This window comes from Barbus barbus (genome assembly GCF_936440315.1).
Source record: "Barbus barbus genome assembly, chromosome: 2".
Classification (NCBI taxonomy): Eukaryota; Metazoa; Chordata; class Actinopteri; order Cypriniformes; family Cyprinidae; genus Barbus; species Barbus barbus.
Window position 1 is genome coordinate 30,492,985 of NC_136730.1, and position 26,444 is coordinate 30,519,428.

At 38.3% G+C, this 26,444-nt stretch overlaps 1 protein-coding gene across 3 annotated transcripts in view; it reads right to left on the reverse strand.

Annotated features, from left to right (window-relative positions):
- Positions 1–2,123: 2,123 nt before the first annotated feature.
- The window catches only part of crtc3 (CREB regulated transcription coactivator 3), a 39,030-nt gene continuing 14,709 nt past the window's right edge, over positions 2,124–26,444 (reverse strand). Inside the window, exons 5-15 of one of the 3 annotated variants that reach the window (XM_079433778.1) lie at positions 20,078–20,140; positions 19,374–19,477; positions 14,183–14,221; positions 13,659–13,744; positions 11,787–11,836; positions 11,482–11,699; positions 10,495–10,760; positions 8,348–8,593; positions 8,149–8,232; positions 7,869–8,067; positions 2,124–5,858 (exon numbers count right to left, since the gene is read on the reverse strand). In XM_079433778.1, coding sequence (XP_079289904.1) covers positions 5,653–5,858; positions 7,869–8,067; positions 8,149–8,232; positions 8,348–8,593; positions 10,495–10,760; positions 11,482–11,699; positions 11,787–11,836; positions 13,659–13,744; positions 14,183–14,221; positions 19,374–19,477; positions 20,078–20,140 — 1,561 coding nt within the window. In that variant the 3' untranslated portion in view covers positions 2,124–5,652. Of the gene's footprint in view, positions 5,859–7,841; positions 8,068–8,148; positions 8,233–8,347; positions 8,594–10,494; positions 10,761–11,481; positions 11,700–11,786; positions 11,837–13,658; positions 13,745–14,182; positions 14,222–19,373; positions 19,478–20,077; positions 20,141–26,444 lie in introns of all 3 variants that reach the window. The other 2 variants (XM_079433780.1, XM_079433779.1) reach the window with 2 other exon arrangements.

Below are 26,444 nucleotides of genomic sequence, written 5' to 3' on the forward strand. Positions count from 1 at the left end.
GGAGTGCCGGGATCCGAACACCAAGCCCCAACATGAAACAGAGCACGCAGACGAGAGAGAGCGCGCAGCTCGAGCAGACGAGCACACTTGAAGCCACACGCTCACCAGAAAACAAGACAAGAAGGGCGCGTCAGGGTTCTGTCACAAAACCATGAATAAACTAGACCGAAGTGACAGAACCCTGACACAATGAGGGTTGAGGTGTGAGTGGGTACCTACAAAAACAAAATATACGAGTTAGTAAGAAAGAAAATTGCCTGGTTACTTTGAATGTGTGATTTTACAACACGAAGATGAAACTGAAAGACTCTGAGCAGATGTATCTGGTCATCATCACATTCAGCTGCAGTCATAGGCCACTGGTCTGCAAGACGAGGTCTGGCATCATCCCTAAATGACAAACAAACACAATTACTTGAAAATAACACATGCAAAGGGATGGTATCCACGAAAAAACACTGGCCCATTTGAAGCGACGATTAATCACATCACTTAGCAATGTAAAAAAAACATTTTCTTAATATTCTAATTCTCTCACTCTCACAAGAAGGGACATTTTCATAGACCCTAAATTTTAGTTTCAGATCTTAATTAAAACGCTAAAAAAACACTCCCACAACATAGAATTCTTCAAATCTAAGGTGGAAACTACAGGTGCTTCTTTTAAACCCCTCCCAGCAGGGTTTCTTTGGTTTTAGGCTGTGGTGTCAATTTAATGTCAACCAGAATTTTAATTTTCATATGTCCAACACTGGATTCCAACATTATACACTGACATCCAGTGCTTGCTGGGCTCTTTCTGTAAAAGCGTGTTTTTTGTTTGTTTGTTTTTTGCTATTGACTGTAAGGAATCTCCAGGGATGTTTTATATGGTACACTCTTTTGTTAAGTTCTCTCTGTCACCCACACCCAGTGTGTTTTAATCATGTCTTCCTTCTAGAATCTAGAGCTTTAAGATTTTTAATATAACTAAATGATATATGTTTTAAGACTTTGGAAGTTTGCAGCCCCTAAAGGGCCCCGGCCCCATTTTTGGTCCATGTATAATGTAATTGCTACCCAAACCCCTGTTAACACCCAGTCTGAACGAAAAAGCTCAGTGGGAAAAAAAGAAAAAGAAAAAACTGAAATAAGATCTAGCACAAAGTAAACATGCCTATAAACAAACTATTAAAAGTTCACGGATGAGAACTGTTTGTTCTGACGACAGTATCTTCACTTCCTTTTAATAAAGAAACAAAAATGAAAGAAAATTCAGCTTGGCTTCAGTAAACAGGAGTGGAGGGAGTGATAGCTGGCCTTTGAGAGTTTATGTGAATTCCAGCGGTGAAAGAGATCAGCATGCTCTTATCATGCTCTTCCTCTCACTGCTGTCCAACATGTTATTACTAAGCTACCTGTGTTTTAAAATCCATTATCGTGAGTACTGTATCGCAGTAATGAAAGGCTTGCCAGGGCATCTCTCCACATATCTGAGGCATGTTACTCGCTTTGCTGCATTTGAACCAGACAGATTGTTCACACCTTGTAAAAACATCTACACAGGACCAGCCCATTTCGGATTGTACCAGCACTATATAATATCTAATGGCATCATGCTATGGATGAACAGATACCAGAGGTAGTAGGTCAACGAGATCAAAGCAGATGGGATTTCATCTGGATGCACAGGAATTCAAACCTTCATTCACCCATTAGAGAGTTTCTATGCTTTTCATAGCATAACAATGCAGTCTTTTTTCTTTACAACAAAAATTCCGCCATAAGTTTTTTTGTTGCTACAATAGAAAGTCAATGGTCATTAAAACCTTTTGGTTACTAAAACTTTTCCAAACATGGTTTGGAACGCATGAGAGGGAGTAAATAATGCCAGAATTTTCATTCTTGCTACTTTCATTAGCATAGTGAGTTTTTTTACACTTTTACCAAATATTTATCTGATCATTATGTGCAAAATGAGCAATCTTTCAAGGTATCTTTCTCTGCATCCGTTTCCTTTAGTACTTTTATCTACAAACAGCACGCGTCTCGCTGCCGCCATCTAGTGGTTTAGTGTAAAAAGACATCAAGTTGAGAGAAAATGGCAAGTTAATGTCACAAAAAAGAAAATCCACAGCAGATGTCTGAGCCAGTAAAGAGTTTTATTTGTTTATATTAAATCAAAGGAAAGCACTATAACATACTTCACAAACCAAACGCCTTGTGGTGTAGTACAGAGGTGTTCAATCTGGTTTCTGGAAACTCACAGCACTGCATATTTTGTATATCTCTCATAGATCTTTGCTGACGATGTGAATCAGATGTGTTAAATAAGAAATATACACAAAATTTGCCCTGATGTGGGTCCCTAGATTTGGGATTAAAAACCTCTGGTTTAGTAAATCTGTAATATCAGAAAAAGAAAGATTTTAATATGGCATATTACAAAAAAAAAAAAAAAAAGAAAGTAACACTAGTGGACAAGAAAATATTTTTTAAATAATATAACTGTACATTTTTTTAAAAGGTGACAAAAGACAACAAAAACAAAGAAAAGAAAAAAAAAGAATTCCTTCTATAAATAGAAGAAACATAACTAATATCTTATTATGAAGACTACATAAAAAAAAAAGCCAATAAACACCTTTTTTGCCATTAGAGCACAGGGCCTGGAAAAGGAAAATAAAAAAACCCTGAAAGTATCACAGTACACTCAAAGGGACAGTAAGTGGTCAAGAGCAAGAATAAGGCAGGAAAAGATAAAAACTCCTCCCAGAGAGAAAGAATGAGTGATGGGAACAGACGAGACCCAACCAAACCACTGAAGACTGATTCATCTCTTAAAATGTGATGCCACTGTTAATATTCATAAAAAACCTCAAAGTGAACTGAGATGACAACAGAATGAGAGACGATAAAAAGATGTTCGTTATATAAAGAGACGCACACTTTTTAGCAAAAACAGGATGCAGCAAAACATGCTCAACAGCCCAACACTTCTGTCTGCTTCACCCTTAAACATCATTAAACACACCTAAAGAACAACGTTACAAAACAAAGAAACTGCAGCTGCAGGGGTGAAAGCCAAATCTTGTTTTGCCTTTCGTACATGGGGAACCAGATTTAGCAAAGCTTAAATATAGAAGTTTATAAAGGTGTGGTCACATTTACGTTGTTCGGCTAATTTTCACGGGCTAAATCCAGTCATTTCAATAGGAATCTACACAAGTGGGATTTTTCAGCAAAAGTAGATTTCGCAGTGGGTTCAAGTTGGCCGCACTGTCCAATCAGAAAACTGCTTGGTTTGAAAGTGACTTTTGTGCTTCATACATCGCTACACCATTGTTAATAGACCTTTTTACCCACAAAATGTCGCTAATGTCACCACACCTTTAATCTCTGCTTGTGTCAGTCATCATCTCTTCTCGCCTACTTGGACCACAATGAACAATGCACAACAAAAAGAGGAAGAATTTTAGCAAAAGCAATTTGATTGATTTGACCAACAAGATGATTTTGAACACAAAACTCTAAAATGACCTGGATGAATGCAAAAATACAAAATAAATAACATTGTGGACATGGCACACAGATAACATTGTTATTGCTTTCTATTACCAATAGAAAGCTACACGGATAACAACATAGAGAGAAGAGTGCATTTTGGATTTCTGGATCTCGGTTATAACAGTTTCTCTGGGAATCTGGCAACATTTTGCCCGGATCTGGCAGTCAAGAGGCAAGAGATGGGCATAAACCACTCACGATATGGTGAAAAAAAAAAAAAAAAAAAACATTCCTGAGCTATATTTAAATATCTTTCTTCATCTCAAAATATTTGGTCATTTGAGTCTAGTAATTCACAAAATATACTGCATTCATTTCAAAGTCCTCGCATGCATAACATGCTGAAAAGACAAGAGTCCGCAAAAATAAAAAAATAAAATATTTGCATCATTGCAAATAACATCTTCGCTAAAATAATAACTACTGCTTAAAACCAAAAGATCAGTTTTGTTCAGATCAGTGCAAACTTCAACATGAGCAATAACAATGATACATGTGTTCCACGTCCACAAATCACACCTCTTAAAGACGAAAGTTATTTTTTCCATAAAAACCCCTCACAAGGGTCAGAGCTGCAGAGAGAGGGCCCATGCTGACCAACGGTGAGAAATACCATCACAACAAACGTTCACAAAAGAAGAAATCCACAACAAAAGTTCAAAGGGAGAAAACATGAACAGATTAACAAGTACAAATACAACTGACATATCAGAAGCCGCATTACAAGTCTGTATAAAATCTGAAATCAGCACAAAGATATAGTAAATATACAAGTAAAATAGTTCCTTTTTATGATCTAGATTCCAGCCATCTGAGACAGTCATGTGCTAAAGATCTGCATAGCCAAAGCATCTATTCGCTAACTATGGACTGGATCAATATCAGCGAGATACAAAGGTTTTTCTTTTAGATTTATACCAAAATCATAAAAATTTCAGCGCCTACTCACAATTCGTAGTTCTTAAACTTTATCCTTGTAAACGGTTTGCCCTTTTTCTGTTTCAAAAATACATTCTAGTCAGACAGAAAATTGTGAGGCATATATATGTGGCAAAGCTCTCTTTTATCTTTTTTTCTTTTTATACAAAAAATATGCAAAATAACGCTCTATACACATCAACTACACTCCTCCTTTCTTTATAGTACTGCGCAGGAGGGGAGGTGTAATTTGAATAAGAGGGACTGGCCACATTCTGAAGGACGGGCTGAGCGTGTACGAGTGGCTTTGGCTCACCTACATGCCAGCAAAGTGATCGCTGATTGGTCAGAAAACCACAGCATTATCATGCGGTTAGTGACACCACCAGGCAGTGACATCAGAGACTGCTGGTTAATCTAGATGTGTCTGCTACTCAGTAGCCTGAACCAGACGGTTCAGGACACCGAACATGTTCTGTCTTGGTACTGAAAAAGAGTTGGGGTGGCGTGGCGAAGGGAAAAGCTCAACCCATCCTGCTGGTGTCTCGTATCACAGCATTTGGTGCATCAATATGGGGTGGTATTAGGCCGGCTGTCAACTCCTTCTGTTCCATAACACGTCATATTGTCATCTTCTCACCGTCTCCGCATTCAGGACTGTCCCATCCTTTTGCTGCTATCGAAATGTCACTGCAAGCTGCTGTGACCTTCTAATAACATCCAAAAGCAATGTGTAAAACAAGCACATTCATTTTGTTTTGGTTGCATGGCTTTGAAATAGACCAGCAATGCAACAGCCCGATCCAGTCATCGGTTTGGCATTGCTATGGCTTCTGTGTTCTTATTGTCACTCGGCACAAGGAGTAGATACACGGCAGGTTCATGTTTGTTTGTTTCATCGTCTTTACAAATCAAAGCACATGTGAAGCGTCCAGATTGGCTTCACACATCTGTTGAGTGATGAACGGTGTCTTGGGAGGCAGATGGAGCACGCTGAGCAATGGCGGCCACTGAGAGACGGTGTCCGGGTGACTCATGCGAGCGTGATGATTCGCTTTATATCAACATGTAGTGTTTATGCATGCGCTTTGCGTTTAGGAAAATGTAAAGATTTTTTTATGTTTATAGAGTGCTATAGGTTCTGTGCTTTAGTCGTCATGTTCATGGATTTTGTCATGATGTTGCTCTCTAAAGTCTGTCGCTGCGAAAGCTGTCCTCTACTGAGGGGTCATGGAGGACCATATCGGGGTCACTGAGCATGCTCAGTCCATCCAAACTGAGCGGCTCAATACGTAGTTCATCCTCCAGTGGAAAAACTCCTTCTGTGTCCAAACACTCTGGCACAGCAGACAACACACTGCTGATGTCCTTAGACAGGTTAGGATTGGAGTCGTCTGAGAGACAGATGAAAAACAACAGAATTGTGAGTGAGTACAGGAAATGTGAAAGAAGAGATGTGCAAAACTTAATGTTTTGTTTTCAGTGAATCACCTAAATGACTAGTCAACTAATCGCTCTTAAGGAATCCCTTCATAACCTATCTGGTTCTGTTTGATGTGGCCTTGATTGGATGCGCTGCTTCTGGGGTATTTACATGAGACGCAAAATGGCATGCTATGGAATGAAAAACAGTGTAGAGGTCTTACTACTTTAAGACTGCAACACTTTGTGTTGGGAAGCTCAAAACAAATGAATTTAGATGCCAAATGTTCATGATCAAAATGATCACGCCACACTAAAGTAATGGAAGCTGAAATTTCAACTTTGCCTTCACAGGAATTTATTACATGGAAAATACATTACAAAAATACAATAGAAAACAATGTTTAAAGGGTTACTCCACCTCAAAATGAAAATTGTGTCATTAATCACTTAGCCCCATGTTGTTCCAAACCTGTAAAAGCTTCATTCGTCTTCGGAACACAATTTATGATAATTTGGATGAAAACTAGGAGGCTTGTGACTGTCCCATTGACTGCCAAATAAATAACAGTGTCAAGGCCCAGAAAAGTATGAAAGACATTGCCAAAATAGTCTATTTGCCATCAGTGGTTCAACAGTAATTTTACAAAACTACAAGAAGACTTTTTGTACACAAAGAAAACAAAAATAACTCAACAATTCGTCTCCTCTGCATCAGTGTGTTCTCCATTTTGGAGAATATCCGCTGGACGCAAACAGCATATGCTGTTCTGTGTCAGCCGCATAACACGGATACGTTTTCTACAATGAATTGGAGATGAATTGTTGAATAAAGTCATTATTTTTGTTTACTTTGCGGACTATTTTGACAATGTCTTTCATACTTTTCTGGACCTTGACACTGTTATTTACTTGGCAGTCAATGGGACAGTCACAAGCCTCCTAGTTTTCATCCAAAATACCTTGTGTTCCAAAGACGAACAAAGCTTTACGGGTTTGGAACGACATGGGGTAAGTGATTAATGACAACATTTTAATTTTGGGGAGGAGTAACCCTTTTATAACAATGTTCAATAGAAAACATGTTTAATAACATGTTAAAATATTACTGTTTTTACTGTATTTTTAATCAAATAAATCCAGCCTTGGTGACTTCTTTCAACATTTTAAAACCCAAACTTTAGAAAATAAAACAAAATATATAAACTACACTGGAAGTGACATGTCAGTAGGATTTCAGTAAAATACAAATTCAGATTTAATTTTTTCATATAAAGTGTTTATTTCTCATGTCTTTTTAGATAACTGGTTTGTCAAAGATTTGCCAGGTCTTCTTAGGTAAATTATGAACCTACTTGAAAAGGCTGTTCCACATTAAGACAGACAGCAGCTCTCATGCAATACGGGGAGGAAGAAAGATCTTTCTGAAGATGAAAACCATGAGCTTTGTGAGTTATGGTTAGCTGAAATACAATGCTCAACTGCCAGCCAGCATAGAGAAACACCAGCAGCTTAAAACACCTGTTTGCTGCTCAAAAGTGTTTTTTTTATAGCTGCCCTAATAATAAAATGAATTTGCTTGACTGAAACTTTCCTTTATAAGCCTTTATCTGATCAAGCTCTTCTGCGCTCTAAATCACTCAAAAATCTCTTGACAGTTTAATTATCTCTGTTCAGTTTTTGCAAGATAATAGTTGTTTTCATGCCTTTCGCAAGATGTTGCACTATTTCATCTTCAGAAAGATCTTTCTTCCTCCCCATATTGCATGAGAACTGTGACTTGCTTAATAATGCGGAACAAACTCTTTAAATAGGTTCACCATTTACCTACGAAGACCTGGAAAACTACATAAAACGAGCCCATGAATGAAACTCATTTTAAGAATCTGAGTTTGTGCTTTGAAAGCAGGGCATGAGGATGAAAACCTGAAGGGTAAATTCTCATAATGACTCACAATAACCTGCTGTCTGATCTTCCGCACCTGTAAGGATGATGTTGGGCACCCCTCCTCCACAATTAGAGTAGAGCATGTTGTGCCTCATCTGAAGGTGGTCTTGCAGGTTGCCATGGCTACCACCCAAGCCCATGAGGGCAGTCTGGGAGCAGTAGAGGTTGGAGGAAGGGTCAAATCCTCCTGCCATTGAGCTCATTACATTCTCCAACATATTATACTGATCCTGCTGTTTAAACACACAAAGTATTTGTTACAAAACATGATCAACTTAGGAATCAGAGTGTACCTCAGGATCTTCTATATTTACCTGATACGACGAACACTTGGACTGATGTCCAGAAAACTGCTGCTCCATAAAGGGATCGTTGAAAAATGCTCCCATGCTGTTGTGCTGCGAGCAAGAACAAGATTCAGTGCTTTTCTGTTCAGCCAAGAATAACCAGCATTTGTAACAGTGTCTTTCCCCTCAGATCCCTGCTTCTACTAATGCTTTAAAGGGAACTCACAGTGCTGGAATTGAAGTCGAGTGCGATGTTCTGCAGCGGGGACACAGGCTGGTGCTGGTGCTGTTGTTGCTGCTGTTGGCCACCTGTTGGTCGCTGCTGCACCCCTGGATGCTGAGAGCTCTGCTGCATAGACGGATGGGACTGGGGAGGAGGCTGCTGCTGCTGCAGGGGCTGCTGGGTTTGCTGGTAAAGAGGGTAGGGAGGGGGCGGCTCCATTGGCAAGTTGCTGGTGTCCAATGCAACCCCCTGAAGAGAACGGGAAAGATATAAAAATCATTTGACTGGGAGCTTGGCTATGGTATGCTGCAGAACACCCTGTTCCTGGCAAAAAATTTAAATAAACCAGCTGCCACATTTCTAAAAGCAGGGCTCCACAAAATATATAAAAGTACACTAATACATAAAAAAACATGAGTGATGGCATTAAGATTTACAGATGGCACTAGCATCTGCTTTGGTATTGTGTTTCAAACAAAAAAGACGTATGATTTTTGAAGATGCTACACAGGTCATATGGACCACTTTTTTTTAGCCATTTGTTATTTTCATTTTAGCAGCATGACAAACATGGCAATTATAAAACAGCCGTTGTTTGGAAAAGAGCTCCTTCAAGATGAATAACCGGGGTTGGTTGTTGATACAGAATTCCCATTTCAATTAGATTGCATTTTGATTACCAAGTTTTTCATTCAATTTGATTTCCATCTTGCTTCCACTGTTCTTGCTGTAAATTATACAGTGAAGCTTCTGATTTGGTACATTACAAAAACATTTTTATAATTAACTACAGGGTCTAAACTTCAATTGCTCATTCACCACCAATCAAAAGTTTGAAATGTTTCTTGTGTACAAAATCAGCATATTACAATGTTTTATATTAGAATATTAGAATGACTGGAGTAATGGCTGCTGAAAACTCCGCTTAGTCATTTACAGGAATAAACTGCATTTAAAATGCATAAAAAAAAAAAGATAAAACTTATTTTTAATTGTAATAGCATTTCAAATTGTTTAGCTTTATTGTATTTTTAATGGAATGACATGTCAGTGAATTTAAAACTTCATCTGAACTATTACCTTAAAAGGTGCAAGGTGCCATTTTTGAAAAACGCTTTTGACAGCGGTGTTGGACCGAGTCCCAAAACACAATTGTAGCCAATCATCAGTAAGGGCCGTGTCTTGTAATGATAGAGAGAAGAGAGTGCTCAATTTGAGTGCACAAACGGATATTAGCAGATCGACTATAGATAGAATTGGAAGTAAAAAAAAAAAAGAGGAAAATATCAGAGGAACGAAATATTAAAAAGAAGGGTTATGACCAGGCAAGGGCCTGAATAAATATCGGAGCAGCTTTCCAGCGGTGGAGAGATCTCAAGGAGCGGGAAGGGCTCGAATCGGATGCCGAGGTTGCATTGTTTCTTTTTGATAGGTGAGTAATGTTGATTTTGCATTGTTTCACATAACTTATCCGTGTTGGCTTTTGTTTGACTATGCTCGTGTGTCATCTTTGCTTGTTTCCACAATTGTCATTAGACTAGGGTTGTGTACGTACGTGTGGGGCGGAGATATGAAAATAGGGCCGATGTCCTGTTGGGGTATGGCCGTGTTTGTTTTGGTGCTTTCAAATATCAACATCGTTTGGCAGAAATCGCTTAGTGCACCTTTAAGGTTTTAACCATTTGGCATTTCCAACATTTGTAGCAGAGATTCAGTGTTGAATTCAAATGGTTGTGCCACAAAGTCCAGACCAATTTGAACAGTGTTCCACAGTGCAACCATCTGAACTCAACACAAAAATCTATTTCAAACCATTGCTGGGTCAAAAATTATCAACGGGGCACTATCCAAAGACTCAGACTAAACAACCCTTTCCTATTCTTTCACGCCGTGTATATAATTGGTCTGTGCTGTGTGGTTCAATCACTAGTGATGTATCAACACACATTTGAGTGTTTGCCTTTCAGCATTCACAGCAGAAAATGGTTGTGCATAATTAATTTGCAGACCTGAAAAGTCTACAAACATTAGATGCACACTGGAGCCCTGTAAGCAGTTTAATACAAGAAGCTAGTGATGTTCTGGATGAGGAAGACACCACTGAAGAACGTGAGATGCTGCTTGAGGAGATTTAATGAGCACTTTCTCACCTGTGTGATCGGGGACAGAGAGGGCGACATCGTCGGGGAGAGCTGCTTGCTCAGGCTTCGCCTTTGATCGCCTCCTGGAGAGAGTGTCAGGGGACTAATGGGGGCCGGCCGTCTCCTGGGTGAACTCGCCATGCCTGTCGGAGGAGGGTTGGACAGCGAGGAGAGACGCAGAGATGTGTGGATTGATGGATTGCTGAGAGACGAGTGCAGCTGAGAGTTGGTGAGGGACGCCTGGATGGAAGGGTTGCTTAGAGAGGATGACAGCCCTAAGAGGACAACAAACATGACATAATCAGCTCCAGGGGTCAAAAGTACTTCTTGAACCGCCTTAATGAAACGGAGATAAATCAATAATGGCTTTATGAGTCACTGCATGCAGGCCGGCTCCTGTCCTGATGTCCACTCCTCAGAAAAGACACTGAGCAATTGTCTGCAGGTTACTGGACCAGCGAGAGCGAGAGAGAAAAGAGCTGTTTATGAGCAGCCAATTCAGGGGTTAAAGGTCGGCTGTGTCTCTGGGGATCAGCCAATCAGCTAGCAGCACAGCTGAAACGGGCAGCAGAAACATCCCAGCACACCCTGTTCCCAGACATGAGACCGAATGGAAAGAATAAAGCTCAAGAGAATGGAAGTCAAAGAGAGCGATCAGATGGCGGATAGATTTAAAAAGGGGGGCAAGAGAGAGGAGGAGAGCTGTGGTCTTCTGCATGGATGTGGCCCTTTAGAAAACACATGGCATTCATTCCCCAGAAAGCGCCTACAGTGTAAGCCTACAGTGTGCCGTTAAACAAAGAACGGAGTGTTCAGCCAGGCTCTTCTGAAGCCAGGAGATGCTTTAACAGCAAACGAACCTCCTTGAATAACAATTTGGACACAAACAAAAGCTCTCTTTAGTCTTAGACTGTGCATGAATGAGATTACTCATGTGTGAAAACCAGTACAAGTATTAATGTGTCTGTTTATGCCCCATATAGTAAACCCACTGACCTTGTGAGTTTCCGATGCCCAGATGCATCATGGCTGCGGGAAGGTTGCCGGTGCTGCTGCCACCGCTCAGGTTGGGATATCCAGCCTCATCGGGGTCCAGCGGAGTGGGCAGCGGAGAGGGGAAGTGCAGGTTACTGAGGTCAGGAAGAGACCCGCCAGTGTTTAACGTGCCCTGGTAGTGAGACAAACCTGCGTTCTGCTCTGGAGATGGGAATATACTGCAGAGAAACAGAGAGGGACAATGTAAAAATATACAGTAAATATCATTCACATCCACACTCACACACAAATTTCTCTTGACTTACTTGATTCCAGGTACTTCACAGGACTTTGGCCGGGATGTTAGAGACTGCACCTGCAACCAGGCAACTTGTGTATTACACATCCACACTCACAGAGATACATTTAACGGCCTGCTATCTACAGATAATCAATTAGTACTGTAGCTAGTAAGACAAAACGGCATCATACTTCAATCAATAATAAAAAAAAAAAAAAAAAATATCTGTAATCAACAGCACAAAGCTTGTTAAAGTCACCATGAAATCAAAACTGACCATTCCTATGCGTTTATGGAATTTTGCAGTATCCGCACACAACATTAGTTTTTCAAAGAGAAAAAAAAAAAAAAAGTACCGTTAAAATATTAAAATGCCTCTCTCCTTACAATCACATCTCTTCTCTGATGACGTGTATACTGACGCAAGGGCTGAGTAATAATGTATCCAAGCCTCAATCATTCACAAAAAAAACGATTGCAGTAATTAACAAATGACAATGATCCAATCAATTCCTGAGGCACAATAATTCCATCCAACATATTTTACTTGGTCGAGAAGATTTTGTACTTAAACATATGTTATAATAGGGAGAAAAACAAATCACAAATTCTTTTACAAACTAACTTTTAATATTATTACTTTCTCAACTAGATCAAAACTAGGTAATGACTGAATAAATGGCAGGCATAATACTGTATATTGACTTATGGGACAAATTTAGAAACACAAAACATTGAACGAACCAGTGGTGGACGAAGTACACAAATCAAGTTCTTGAGTAAAAGTACAGATACGTATTATAAAATATTACTCCAATATTACTCTTTGTGAAAGTACAAAAGTACTCGAATTTTTTAGGTGCTTAAGTAAAAAAGTACTGATAGATAGATTTATTTTACAATTTTATATAGCCTACTTTATTGAATTTTATATTAGCACATATTTTTATAATCCTACTGCTCAAAATACCTGGGAGTAGGAAAATATAATTATATTTTAATTTCAGTTTTCCCTCAAATGTAATCTATCTAGGTGTTGAATAAAATTATTTGGACTTTATATCTAAACATTTCCTCAACTTGGCACCAGCAAGCTTGTTAGCTAGACAGTTAGCATCAGCTAACAAGATTTACTTATTTTCAGTATGGTTATGAATAAACATTCATATCTGTCTAATAAAACTGCTAACGTTATAGCAGCGGGGAATATGAACGTGCATGAGTCATTTTATTTAATCGGTGTTATTTTAATGTTTCGTTTTTTGACCTAAAACATAGAGACACTGACATTGATCCGTGTGCATTCAAGCATTTCAGTGGGCTTAAATAGATCACCCTTTACAGCAGATTTAGTTCACAAACAACTGACTATTATAAGGATTAATGATATGTTTTATGAAATGTAGTGAAGTAAAAAGTACGATCTTGTGCTTTGGAATGTAGTAAAGTAAAAGTTACTCAAAATAAAACTACTCCAGTAAAGTACAGATACTTGAAAAATTGACTTAAGTACAGTAACGAAGTAAAGCTACTTCGTTACTGACCACCACTGGAACAGACTAATAAATACAAGCAAACATCATCAGTGAGATTACTGGGTAAAAGGTGAACAAATAAGTGTAACTTTAAATACAATACATAATGCATAACCAAAAGATTTTAACTTAATTTCAATAGTCAAATCAAAAACTAACATGCTACTGAACACAGGTCTTTATTTTGTTAGTAATAATGGCCAGTAAGAGGTCTATTAGGCTGCCTTTAACCAGTTACACAGTTGATATTTTGATATGACTTCCTTTGGTCACAACCGAATTGTGTTGTTAACTTAGTACTATACATACTGCAAAAAGACTTTAAATTTTGCATTTAACATCCCTAACCCCCATGTACTCACCTTTTTGGCCTCCCATAACTGTTTGGGCAGTGCCTTATTCACTCCGAGCAGATTCTCCTCATTAGGGACAGCAGGAAATGAGAACACTGCAGAGGAAAAATGACAGTGTCATTAAATAATTCAAATCATCCCAGTTAGCATCCTGTCTATTCACATTGCACATTTAGGGCTGCTCATCTAAGTCACTAATTTCATGTTGAAATCAACAAATCACTTAAAAACAATAAATTAAATAACCAAATAAACATAAAAAAAAGATAAATACTCCATCTGCATCGCACAACTCACCCAAAAAAGTGAGATTTATTAAGTTATCTTAACGTAAACTACTGTATATGAGACACATGTAATATGACTGGGACTGCCAGCAGGGAACACCAACTGTTCCACAACACCATCCATCAGCCCACTACAGCAAACCACAGCGGAGTACTGCGAGGGCTGATGATCTCATTAAACGGGTGAATCTTTTTTTGGCGAGCTGAACACATGATAGAGAGCAACGAGCATGACAACACACTTACCATCTCCAGCACTGTCCACCTCTGCTTCATTCATGCTGGCTGTAGGACCACAAACACAGAGAGAAAGAGAAAGGCCAATTAGATCAAAGAGCAGTTAATCATTTTGCATTCACACCTCGTTTTTCCACCCATTCATGACAGAAAACATTTGAGGGAATGGGATTAAAGAGAGCGTGTGCACTTGGGCACTGACCAATGTCACATGTCTTTCAGCATATTAGCATTAAAATAGCTAAGCGAACCACTGTTGATGTAATAGACAGTATATTAACACATCACATGACATGTGACATGGCATGATTAACACTTTAATTGCAAGCTTTTACATAAAACAGACCATGAAATTAATATCCACTTTATGAATGAATTAGTCTAAAGGACTGAAAGTCATTATTTCTCGATCCACAAAACCTAGTCTTAGGTGTAACTGTGGCGAAAATATGCACCATCACAATCACATTTTATGAGTCTAAAGAAAACAACAGGGATGAAGTCATTACACAAATAAATGTAATCACATGCCCTGAGAATATTATTCTTGGTAAATCAAGTAAGAAATAGCAGAACAATATGCTTTCAGAATGATGGACTCGAAGAAATGACAAAGGCATGGCTCAAACCAGAACCTCCACAAATTCAAAGATGCAAAACAAACATGCAATTACATCTCTTACTAAAAGCAAGATAATATAACAAATTGAAGTTTCAATGAAAAATAGATGGAAAAAGCACCTAAAAGCACCTAAAATATCAGTGGGGCCAAGGAAGCCCAATGAAATATAATGTTTAAGCTCCAGAAAACCTGATGTCACTTATAAGTTTGTGAAACCATAAATGAACAAACAACCCCCTGCCCTTTTTCTCCCCGTGTTTCTTATTTTGTATCTCTTTTGTACATTTGGATTATGCCATAAAAAAATATCACTTTTCAATATAGCTAACAGGCTCTCTGATGACTTAACACAACATATTAGCAAGCATCACTAAAATACTTTGAACGCAAGCTTTTGCGCAAACCAGACGAAACTGATCACGTCTACAATCCACTTCTCAAATGAATCAAGCCTAGAGCATAAACAGTAATTCATTATTCCTCGATCTTTCACACACTTGATCTTCACTCTCATCTGATGCCTGGAGTGAAAAAGAAACCGCCACTAGCAAAGTAGCTAAAAGCTGCTGAAAATGTAGGGCTTGATAAAATGTTTTAAAGTTTTTATTTTCAAGTCTCACGCTCATAAAGCATTTTCAAATGAATATTATGAAATATTAACTAATTAAATTAAATAAAACATTTCAGTGTATTTTTAAAATAATTTATTCTTGTGATGGCAAAGCTAAATTTTCAGCAGCCGTTACTCTAGTCCTCAGTGTCACATGATCCTTCAGAAATCATTTTAATATGCTGATTTGCTGCTCAAGAAACATGTCTCATTATTGTCAATGCTGCAAACAGTCGTACTGCTTAATATTTTTCTGGAAACACTAAATGTTTTCAGGATTCTTTGATGAATAGGAAGTTCAAGTTTCAAAAGCTCAAAATCAACAGAAACTGTTGTAAAATATTTACTATCACTTTTTTATAAAAGCATTTTAATAAATTAAATAAAAGCATTGATTTCTTTCAAAAACGCTCACTGACCAGAAACTTTTGAACATGTCTTTAAGCTTTAAGAGTTCAGTTCAGTCTTCTCAGAAACGTTTGAATCATTGAAATGAGTCATTCAGAGTGCACACTCACTCCTCCCACTGAAGACTGGGGGCACAAACTCCACAGGGGGGAACTGAAAACGGCTTCTTAGTGTCCACTGCCTCTTTAAGTAACACCCCACGAGGAGAAGAAAAAAAGAGAGGACACAAAAAAAAAAAAAAAAAAGTATATCGGGAGAAATCTGTGACCACAAGCGCAAAATGAATCAATGGAGAGGCATTGTTTTGTGTGCACCACAGAGATCCTGTGGAAAACAAACCTCCTTTCTGCTTCCTCTGCCGATGCTGGCCCAGAACCGATACAGTGTGGGCCCAGAGCCAGATCAACCAGCTCCACCGCTTCAGCAAAGCTGCCGGTCTCAGACGCCCAACTGCGACGCACAATGAAGCAAACAAAAAGTTGGCGACACCTCATTTCCCCCTCACTAAGAGTCTCATTCAACGTCATAACTGACAGAAAAAGACAACTAGAATAGAAAAACGTTGACCTGAGTCCAGAGTTTTGTCCCGTCTTATCTTGAAGTGTAAAAGTACTTTAAAAAACACCAGTTTGTTAAAGTACGTTATCTACAATTACATTCATCTAGAATTACCCATATAGCAAGCTCCCAAAAAAACCCAGCAAATCAGCTGTTATATATATATATATATATATAAAAAAAAAAAAACAGCACTAAAAACAGCAGTTCTTATTATAGCTGGTGTCAAATCATAAATCCCAGTAGGGTCAGAGTCAAGCGGTTGAACGTGGCACACAGTTACGATACGATGCTTTCGGGAGATCCACACATGAATAGCACAGTTGCATCACACAGTTGAGTTGGCTGGCAGGCTTGGGATGAGACTACTGTGATAGCGGAAGCGAGACAAATTTTTGTCCCATGTGAGAGGCTGGTTTGTTCTTGTTCACATTACATGAGCCTCACTGCACACCTCCACACTGTCAACTGTGAGCATAATTCAGATGAGCTGCCAGACAGATATTAAATGCCTGCTGTCTGCCATGTCCTTAAGTGAAGCTGTTTGTTATCAGATTGATCTGAGAAAACAACTGCCCTGGGCCACAGACATCCTCTGAGTTATAGTGCTTCATATCTCGGTGTACATGTGACCATCATAGTTGCTCCACATCTTCATTCACGATCTTATTTAATCCTACTGACTAAACAGAAAGATATAATACACAAAAATGCTTTTATCTTCGAGTCTAAATGCTTGCAAATCAATTTGTGAGAGGCAAGTGATAAACAGAGTGAACACAAAAGATAGTAGAATAAAACAGAACATCACAGGTTCAATAAAAGTTACATTTTTGTGACATATTGTTGAATAAGAGAAAATAACTGACTCCAACCCTCAGTTATAAAAAAAAAGCAGATTTGCAAAGAAAATGTAAATGGGTTAGGCAATCCGTGATGACATATCAAATACCGTTTAAGCCTCTACTCCATTTCATGTGAGATTACTACATTATCTCTACAGCCCTTTAAGAGCACTATTCATTCAAAGCACACCATTAGTATGTAGTGTGAGTTTTTAAATGCTTAGCCTGCAGTCTCGGAGTTCACGGTGTCCCACACAACAATATTGCAATGTAATGATTCAAAAAAGATAAATCCCTCTCTGGACAACTGAAAAATAGTTTTAAAGGGGTCATAAAGTGAGAAATCCAAATTCCCTTGATTTTTTGACACATAAAAAGGTCACTGTACTATAAAACATCCTGTAAGTTTCAGAACTCAAAACTTCCACGTTAGTCTAAAATCAGCTTATATTGAAGCCAATATGCCAAAACAGGTTGTGGAATGTGCCACTTTATGACAAAATAGTGTGGCTAAACACCACATCTGCAGAAGAAGACGCTTCTAATTTATTCGTAACACCTGCTTCTACATCGCTGCCTGTTTAGCCCCGCCCATATTTGCACATGTAGTGTAAATAACGAGAGAGGCAAACACAGGTCTAAATGATGAAGATGGCTCCAAAGACAACAAAACACTGCTGTGCCAAGTTGTGGAAAACATCAGTTCTTACCACATCAGTAAGAATTTGGTCCTTTGTTTACTTCATTTTACTGTGGATTCGTTTCCAAACAAGCCACAATTAGACGCAGGATTTTCAACTAAAAGACGATGCTGTGACAACTATATTGGATCCGACAGTAATGTCGCAACACACAAGTGTGAGTAACTGTTTTTATTATGTGGTCACTATTGGTTTGTCTGTTATTACAGTTCATTTGATGTGTACTGAGCATTTATGCATTTTTAACCTAAAACACAGCAGTGTCCATCTGTGTCGGATGTACGCTGTCAAACATATACAACTGTTAGCCAATCATAGCAGTGGGCGTTTATTTCAGAGTGTTCTGATGAGGGGGGTCAAAACAGGACAGAAAATGGTCTATTACTTCTAAATGATGTTTCTTGATGTAAAAATCTTGATAACATAAGTGGACCTCAGAGAAAAGTACAAAATAAATCAATCAAAGGCAGTTCATGACCCCTTTTAATGAATCCTTGCTCAATAAGAGTTTATTCTATTCAATAATTCATTTATTCTATAAAGAAAGAAAGAAAGTATCTTACTGACCCAAACTTTTGAACAGTTGTGTATGTGTTGGCATGAGATTACTGTAATAGAGTCTGTCTGTATGTTACATAAACTCTTCACGTCATGACCATGTAAATCCTGTAAAGCTTTCACGTGAAAGGGAATACTAGAAAAGGATGTGATGTAACAATCTCCAAAGCAAGGTATATATGTAACAAACATCAGTAATAAACAACCAGATCATAAACCTCAAAATGCACACCCATACCCAGTTTTTTATTACTCAGTCTGAAGGAAATTATATTAATGAATGCAAGGACCTGAAGTGCTGATGCAATGTCATGAAATAAAGATCAATATATAATTGTATTGGCACAGCCATAACTTTTTCCGCCAGACTTTCACTGTTGTAATGATGAAACACTGATCATCCCACCCTATGACATAATCCTATAGTCTCACAAACATCTTCACTGCAGAATGTGTCTGTGAACTCTGGATGTGTGTGTTTTTAGGGGAGTATGAGCCAGACTATTGCATCTATAAAGTTCTTGGGGCTGTACATTAATTTGTTTTCGAGAGCTCTAGAAATCAGAACAATAAGGGTTAAGGGAACATCCTTTAACAGCACTCTGGACGGGCTGATTATCAGCCCTTTTCAGCGTACCATCTGAAATGCCTGTGTTTGTAACCAAGACAACTAGACAAACAACATGTCAGTGAGCCCCAGCTGTGTCGTGCAATCACGCTGCCCTACAGGTGGAACCGTTTGGTTTGGGTCTGGTATAAATCATTGATCTTTCATCTATGACAGACATTGTACAATCCATTTGACCCCTGCATTTCTGTTTCAACCACATTGTTATGCCATGCAATAGCAACAGCTTTATAAAACTACAGTATTGGTTGGGGAAGAGCCCGAGCTCACCGTTTCGCTGAGGAGGTCCTCTGCCCATCTGCTGGTTCTTGCCAAAAGGATCCTGTGGGTTTGGGCTCATGGCGCTTGTATGCAGAGCTGAGTCAGAGTTTGTTCTGTGGCAGAAGGAGAGAGGAAGAAAGGAGGAAACAGCTCGGTCAGTGAGCCACCGAAAAAACTGCTGAGCCGAGCCGAGCCATGCCATGCCAACATGAGCCTTTGCCCTCGCTCACTGCCTTCATCAAAGCAACTACACAAGCAAAGAGCACTCTCAAGAGCACCTTACTGTACTCCAGTGCTTCTCTCTGCTTTATCAGGTCCGACATTTAAACGATTCTCAAGTGATGAAAAGAATAACAGCCCTCTTTTTTCTATTTGTAGGGCAAAAGTTCAAGGGTGAAGTCACTCTACATCAAAATAATGAGTGAGGTAAAGGGGGAAAAAAAAACATTAGTAGAAATAATGATCCCTGGTTTGGATTAGTTTGGTACAGTGACATATTAGTCTATGTAGAATAGCCGGCTGAGTAGAGAAACAGCATCTGTGATTGGCTTAAAATAATTCTGTTTGTATGAAGACTTGATCAAGAAACAGTTTTAATAACATCTACGGATAACAAGCTGAGAAAAGGAGATCTGTGGGGGATGACGAAAAGAAAAAACAAGAGACAGGTCCAGAGAGATCTGTGAGAGAGAAACTTGAAAGTCAAAGGTCACCTGTTAAGCTGTGATATTAATCTAAATCCAGGTCGTTTCTCTTCGGTCCATGGCGGTTGCTCCCTTTAGAAATGGAAACAGTCTCGTGTTAATCACTACTGTACTGAGCCTGTAGCCCTGGCTCAGGGGTTAGTACAGCAGGACGAGCAAGCGAGAGACAGAGAGAAGAGAGCGAGCAGGGTGGAAATTCCTCTGTGACACCTTCATGAAAACATAAACAGAGCTGTAGAAATCAGAGCCTATTCCCCCAGGTTAGTCTAATACTGTGCAGCACTGATTTACTGCTTCAATTAGATTGGAGCTGCCATGTCTGAGAGCAAACAAAAGTGCTATAATATCTTCAATGGTTAATGAACCAAAAGAAACACGCAGGCAACACCTCAGCAGAGCAACAACACAGGAAATCAGGATATAGACTCAACCAAATAAACAAATACATCTTACTGGCCACAAATGCAATCGACAAGAATAAAAACCTTAATCTTTGTGAAAGCCACGCAATTCAGAGACTATTTCTAAAGGAAATGCAACCAGAACCTGACTGTGGAACTTGCTTTCATGACGCCTGGGCATTGCTATGTGGTTGCTAGGGTAAAGCATGGTGCTTTCAACAGCAAGGTCACGGGTCAGGGAACACACAATGTACTCTAATTAAATAAAACTACCACAGCACACATATATTGAAGAAATATTTACATGTGTATATATTATATTTATATTTGCATGAATATTTAAATCAATATTTATAATATACAATGTATGTGCATGTATTTATATACACATATAAATATACACAGTACATACACACTATTATGTAAACACAGACTTATTTTGGATGCGATTAATCGATTTGACAGCCTAATCTTTACTAATCTTTCCATTCATCAAACAAGATGAAAAAAGTATCTTAAAATATTAAGCAAAACAACACTGACACAGTTTTATGGGCACCAAATCAGCATATTAAAAATTATTTCTGAAGGATCATATGACACTAAAAATTCAGCTTTGCCGTCATTTTAAAATATATTAAAATACTGTTTTTACTGTATTTTTGATCAAATAAATGTCACCTTGGTAAGCATAACAGACTTCTTTTAAAATAAATATTGAAAAATCGTCCCGACCCCAAACTGCAGTGTAACCACTGATATAAAAAAGCTGTGCCATTACTCACGGCGAGTAATAACATATGGCAAGTGTGGCAAAAGCACAAAACTAGACATGGGTGTATAATGATCCATGCATACAGTGTAGATGCACTAGCAGCCCAGCAGATGTAGCCTGTGCACGCTGCTGTATGCCAGAACAGGGAAGCTGGTTCCCACTAAGAGGGTTAACATATTCCTATCACTAGGACAATAAAGAGAAATAATAAACAGATTTCCTGTAGCCGCTCTACTGAAGGAGAGACTACAGTATGCCAGACCACACTAGGGTGATGTAATGCTCCACCAATACACTGCAGCCAGTGCGGGAAAAGAAAAGATACTCCTTGCAATAGCCTTCCTTCACATTTTTCTGTAAAGTTGGTCTGCACCCCTGTTTTGAAGTGTATTAAGGCTTAGCTGCACATGCAATACGGAGCTAAAGTCAGTGCCTGTCAAACACCCATGACGGACAGATATTTAATCTTTCAACTGCATAAACAATTTCCATCCATTTTGAATTGCACTGTTTTAACAAAGGAATAAACTTAAGCATTGTCAGTTATGTATAAATGTTTATTAGTTTATTATTAACTAATTGCACAATTGGATTTTAAGTCTAAAAATCAGATTTTCAAAATGCATTTATTTGGATTACTTAGAATCAGCATAAATATCTGGGCAATTCTGACTTTTTTCTCATAATTGCGTGATATAAACTCACAACTGCAAGTTAAGTCAGAATTGCAAGGAAAAATTAAAATAAATTTCTCAGAATTGCATGTTTAAATTTCGCAATTGTGACTTTCTCAGAGTTGCGACGTTACATCTCACAATTCCGAGAAAAAGAGTCAGAATTGCTAGTTTGTATCACGCTATTCTGAAAGATTTGTATTGCAAGATGTAAACTCGCATTTGCGAGAAAAAAAGTTACCTTTTTTATTTTTTATTCAGTGGTGGAAACGGGCTTCCATACCCTCATGATATTAAAACTTTTATGAATTTTCCTTCTGTTGGACATAAAAGAGATTTTGAAGAATGTGGGTAACAGTTGACAATAGGGCTTTCCTGTAGCTCAAATGGTAGAGCATGGCTCTAGCAACGCCAAGATCATGGGTTCGATTCCCAGGAAAAGCAAGAGCTGATAAAATGTAAAAACTGTAACTTGAATGCAATGTAAGTCGCTTTGGATAAAAGTGTCTGCTAAATGCATAAATGTAAATGTAAATAGTATGGATAAAAAGCACTATGGTAGGCAATGGCAACAAGCAACTGTTTGGTTACCAACATATGGTTGATCTCTCCCTTTAAAACTGTGTAATCCAAATGGATGGACATTTTATACAGAAGGTAACTAATAAATAAAGATTTAAGTGTAGTAGAGCTTAAAGGCAGTATCTAGCAGTATAACATTATATAGACTCCTAACAAAAGCTCTTAGTAAAAGTTGCTAGAAAAGAATTCATAAACAGATTGTTATTTAAAGCTGACCTGTGGTCAAAGATAACGTGAAAAACAGATGTTTTTAAACTGGCACGGCGGACCACCAAAAACGGAGAGATTCTTCAATGAAACTTGTCGCTATTGAGTCACACTAGAGTGAGGACGAATGACTTTCTAGAAAACCTCCCAGAGGAAGTCTTGTCTGGGAAGAGCAGAGGCTCAGATCCAGGATGGGAGAGCGTGGGACTAAGAGGACAGCGCTGACCCGTGTTCCTGACCCAGTCCAGCTGAGCTCCACAGGGAAACGTATGGATGTTGCCTAGGATTCAGAACCAGCCCCGTTTACCCAGACACCAGAGGGACAGCTGTACCCCAGGGAGAGCTGAGCTTGAAAGTATCATAGTAGCACTGTCGTCCCTACGGACGCAACTGTGCACTGGGGCACACTAAAACACTGACATTCAGATTGTACACCACATTAAATGTTAGTACTGTAAGGATCACAAATCCACATGAGAATATTTTGTGGCAAAAATAGTTAAAAGCAAAATGTTGAAAGGAATGGACGTTAAAAGTCTCCAAAACACTTTATATTCATGTTACGGTATCAGTCGTTCTTTCTCTCGTTCATTTCAATGCCAACAGCATCTTTTTATTGGCAACCTACTACCTCAGTCCACTCATATTTCCTTTTCTGGTGGTATATGTTAAGCCCTGTGAACTGAACTCAAAACACGTCCGCCACCCATACACCAGGTTATTGTGTCTGCCACCCATACACCAGGTTATTGTGTCTGCCACCCATACACCAGGTTATTGTGGTAATGCATCACAGATGTGTTGAGAGAGCTGTAAACAGTTCCTCCGGGCATACGTTAGGATGAGACTCCAGTAAAGCAAGACAATAATCCTCTGCTGCCCAAATGCCTCCTACTGTACTCCTAAACCAATAGAGAACCAAGAGCAATCCCCTACAGACTACTCATACTAGCACCCAGTGCTCATTTACTCAGTATTAAATACTACAATAGCTTTCAAAAGCTAGGGACATTTTCATTATCAAGACCTTTCTAAAACCAAGTAAAGAAAATTTAAGGAATAACTTGAATGGAACACAATACGTAAATATGGTCTCTAAATGTAAATGTATTGTATTAGCAACACTTCAAAGTTTAGAAATACTTCCAACAAATCTCCATTATGTTTTAATTCATTTTACAAAACAAAAAAAGAAAAAAAAAAATACTATTTAATCTACCAAAAATGCAAAAATGTAGTGTTTCAATATTTGAATGTGCTTCTTGCATGATTTTCCTCAATTACAAAAAAAAGGCAAAATTTCCCACAGCCAAAACTGGGGAAGTTATTTTTGAATTTTTTTTTTTTGGTAGCTATGCCAAGTTGTAAAATACTTTTTGGGTATAAATTGTGTAAAAAAATATTTTTAAAGGAACACTCCATTTGTTTTTGAACATAGGCTCATTTTCCAACTGCCCAAGAGTTAAACAGTTGAGCTTTAACGTTTTCGAATCCATTCAGCTGATCTCCGGGTCTGGTGGTAGCACTTTTAGCGTAGCTTAGCATAGATCATTGAATCTGATTAGACCTCTGATTAGGCTCAATGATATTACGCAGCGCCTGAAAGTAGTCCCCAGCTAGGTAACTAGTTATGATATAGCTGGGGACTATTTTCAGGCGCTGCGTAATATCATTGCGCCTGCTGCACCCGTGGTATGGCAGCAAATTTCCTTGATTATTATGCCGGAATGAGAGTATAGTTTCTAGCCATATCAGCCTAGAAAATCACATCTTTTCATTTTCCGTCGGTCTTCGTACACGATGTAACTACAGAAGAGTCAAGTTTTAAACAGGAAAAATATTCTCTTTGGTCATTTTTGAGCAATATGCTAACGGTCTAATCCGATTCAATGATTTAGCTTAGCTACGCTACGCTAAAAGTGCTACCGACAGACCCAGAGATCGGCTGAATGGATTCGAAAACGGTAAAACTCAACTGTTTAACTCTTGGGGAGTTGGAAAAGGAGCCTATTTTCAAAAAAGTGGAGTGTTCTTTTAAATTCATTATCCTTACTCCTTATTCAATAAATCATGAACAACTGTGAAAGTCATTTAGCCCTGTTACCAAATTATTACAGAAATCAAATAAAACAAATTCTATTTCATTCATGTAAAATAAAGCATGTTTTATCAAGAACTATAACCCAACATTTGGTCCCAAACTAGCTAGATGCTACCGAGTGATAGTTTAATTTAGGCTAATTTTGCAACCCTGTTACACAGGCTTTTTATGTAAATGTATTTTTATTTTTTAAAATGATCTATTTGATTGAAAAGCTTTCATTTTGTTGCAAACCTCAGAATATAATGCTCATATAATTAGTTTTTACATCTTAAGAACATTTTCTGAATGTTAAACATCTACTAACACGGAAAAGAAAAGAAAAAAATCAATCATTTTAAGGCCCTACTAAATACTCTTTTCATGGAAAGTCCCACTGAACCTTCATGAACACTGCCCCTAAAACCATAATCACCGATTTGTTGCCAACTGGCCTTCATTTCTCCCTTGAGCAAAGCAGTAACTAGTTCCTTATGCCTTTTCTTTACATGCGTTAAAGCATCACAAATATCCAAGCAGACATCCCTTGAGCCATTTTACAACTGCACAAACCAAACACTAGTAAATCTGCAGATTTTCTATGACGTGTCACACTGTCAGACAACAAACGACAGACTTCACAAACACCACCAGCATCATTAAAAATGCCAAAAATCATTTGCGATTGCTATCCGACTTAACCTCTAATGTCCACGCAGACAGAAAACATCTGTTCAGCTCTTCGTTTATTCACGCGAGATGATATTAAAGCACAAGACATGGCAGACATTATCTGTGCAAGGTCAAATGGGTACACCGGAATAAAACTAAAACCAAACCAAAACATGCACTGCGGTCATTAGCGAATGCTAATCTGGTCCAGAGCAAAGAGAGAGGCTTACAAACACGCTGAGCTCACGATCTGTTCTGGGGGAGGAGGAGGGTGGCTCTGAGGGGTAGCTAGCAAAAGATCTGGCAGGTTTAGTTAGTGCTGTTTACACTGAGAAGAGATTTGAGGAACATTCATCCTTATGGAAGAAAAAGAGATGGTTAGCATCAGAGAGAAATGCTGTGGTTAGTATTCAGGCTTCAACCAGGACACAGTTTGAACAGATAAAGACAACACTCCTGAAGAAGAAATGAAAACTGGATTTAATTAAATTATAGGTTTAACAGGAAAGCAATGTAAAAAAAAATCTGAAATATACATTGTAGTGGTAAAGATCTAACTGTGCTTGATCCTCTGAATCCTATGTTTCATAATTCATAAGATGCCTCTGAGACGGCCCTTGAAGTGGAGTGAACCGCTCCCTGTTTATGCATTTAGAATGAAGCTCTAAAAGTTTGCCTAAGATCATATATTCAGCTAAACTCCCCATGAGAGTATCATCCTCTGCTAACCCCATCTCTGCTTCTATACGCACCAACTACACTACTAAAGTTTGGAATAACCATGATTTTGTTGTGTTTTTGAAATGAATGTTTCTTTAATGTTTATGCTAACCAAGTTTGCATTTATTTGATCAAAAATACTGCAAAAACAGTGATATATTTGAAATATTTTTTATATATATATATATATATATATATATATATATATATTTTTTTTTTATTTAATTGTGTAATGTCAAAGCCAACAGCAATTTCTCCAGTCTTC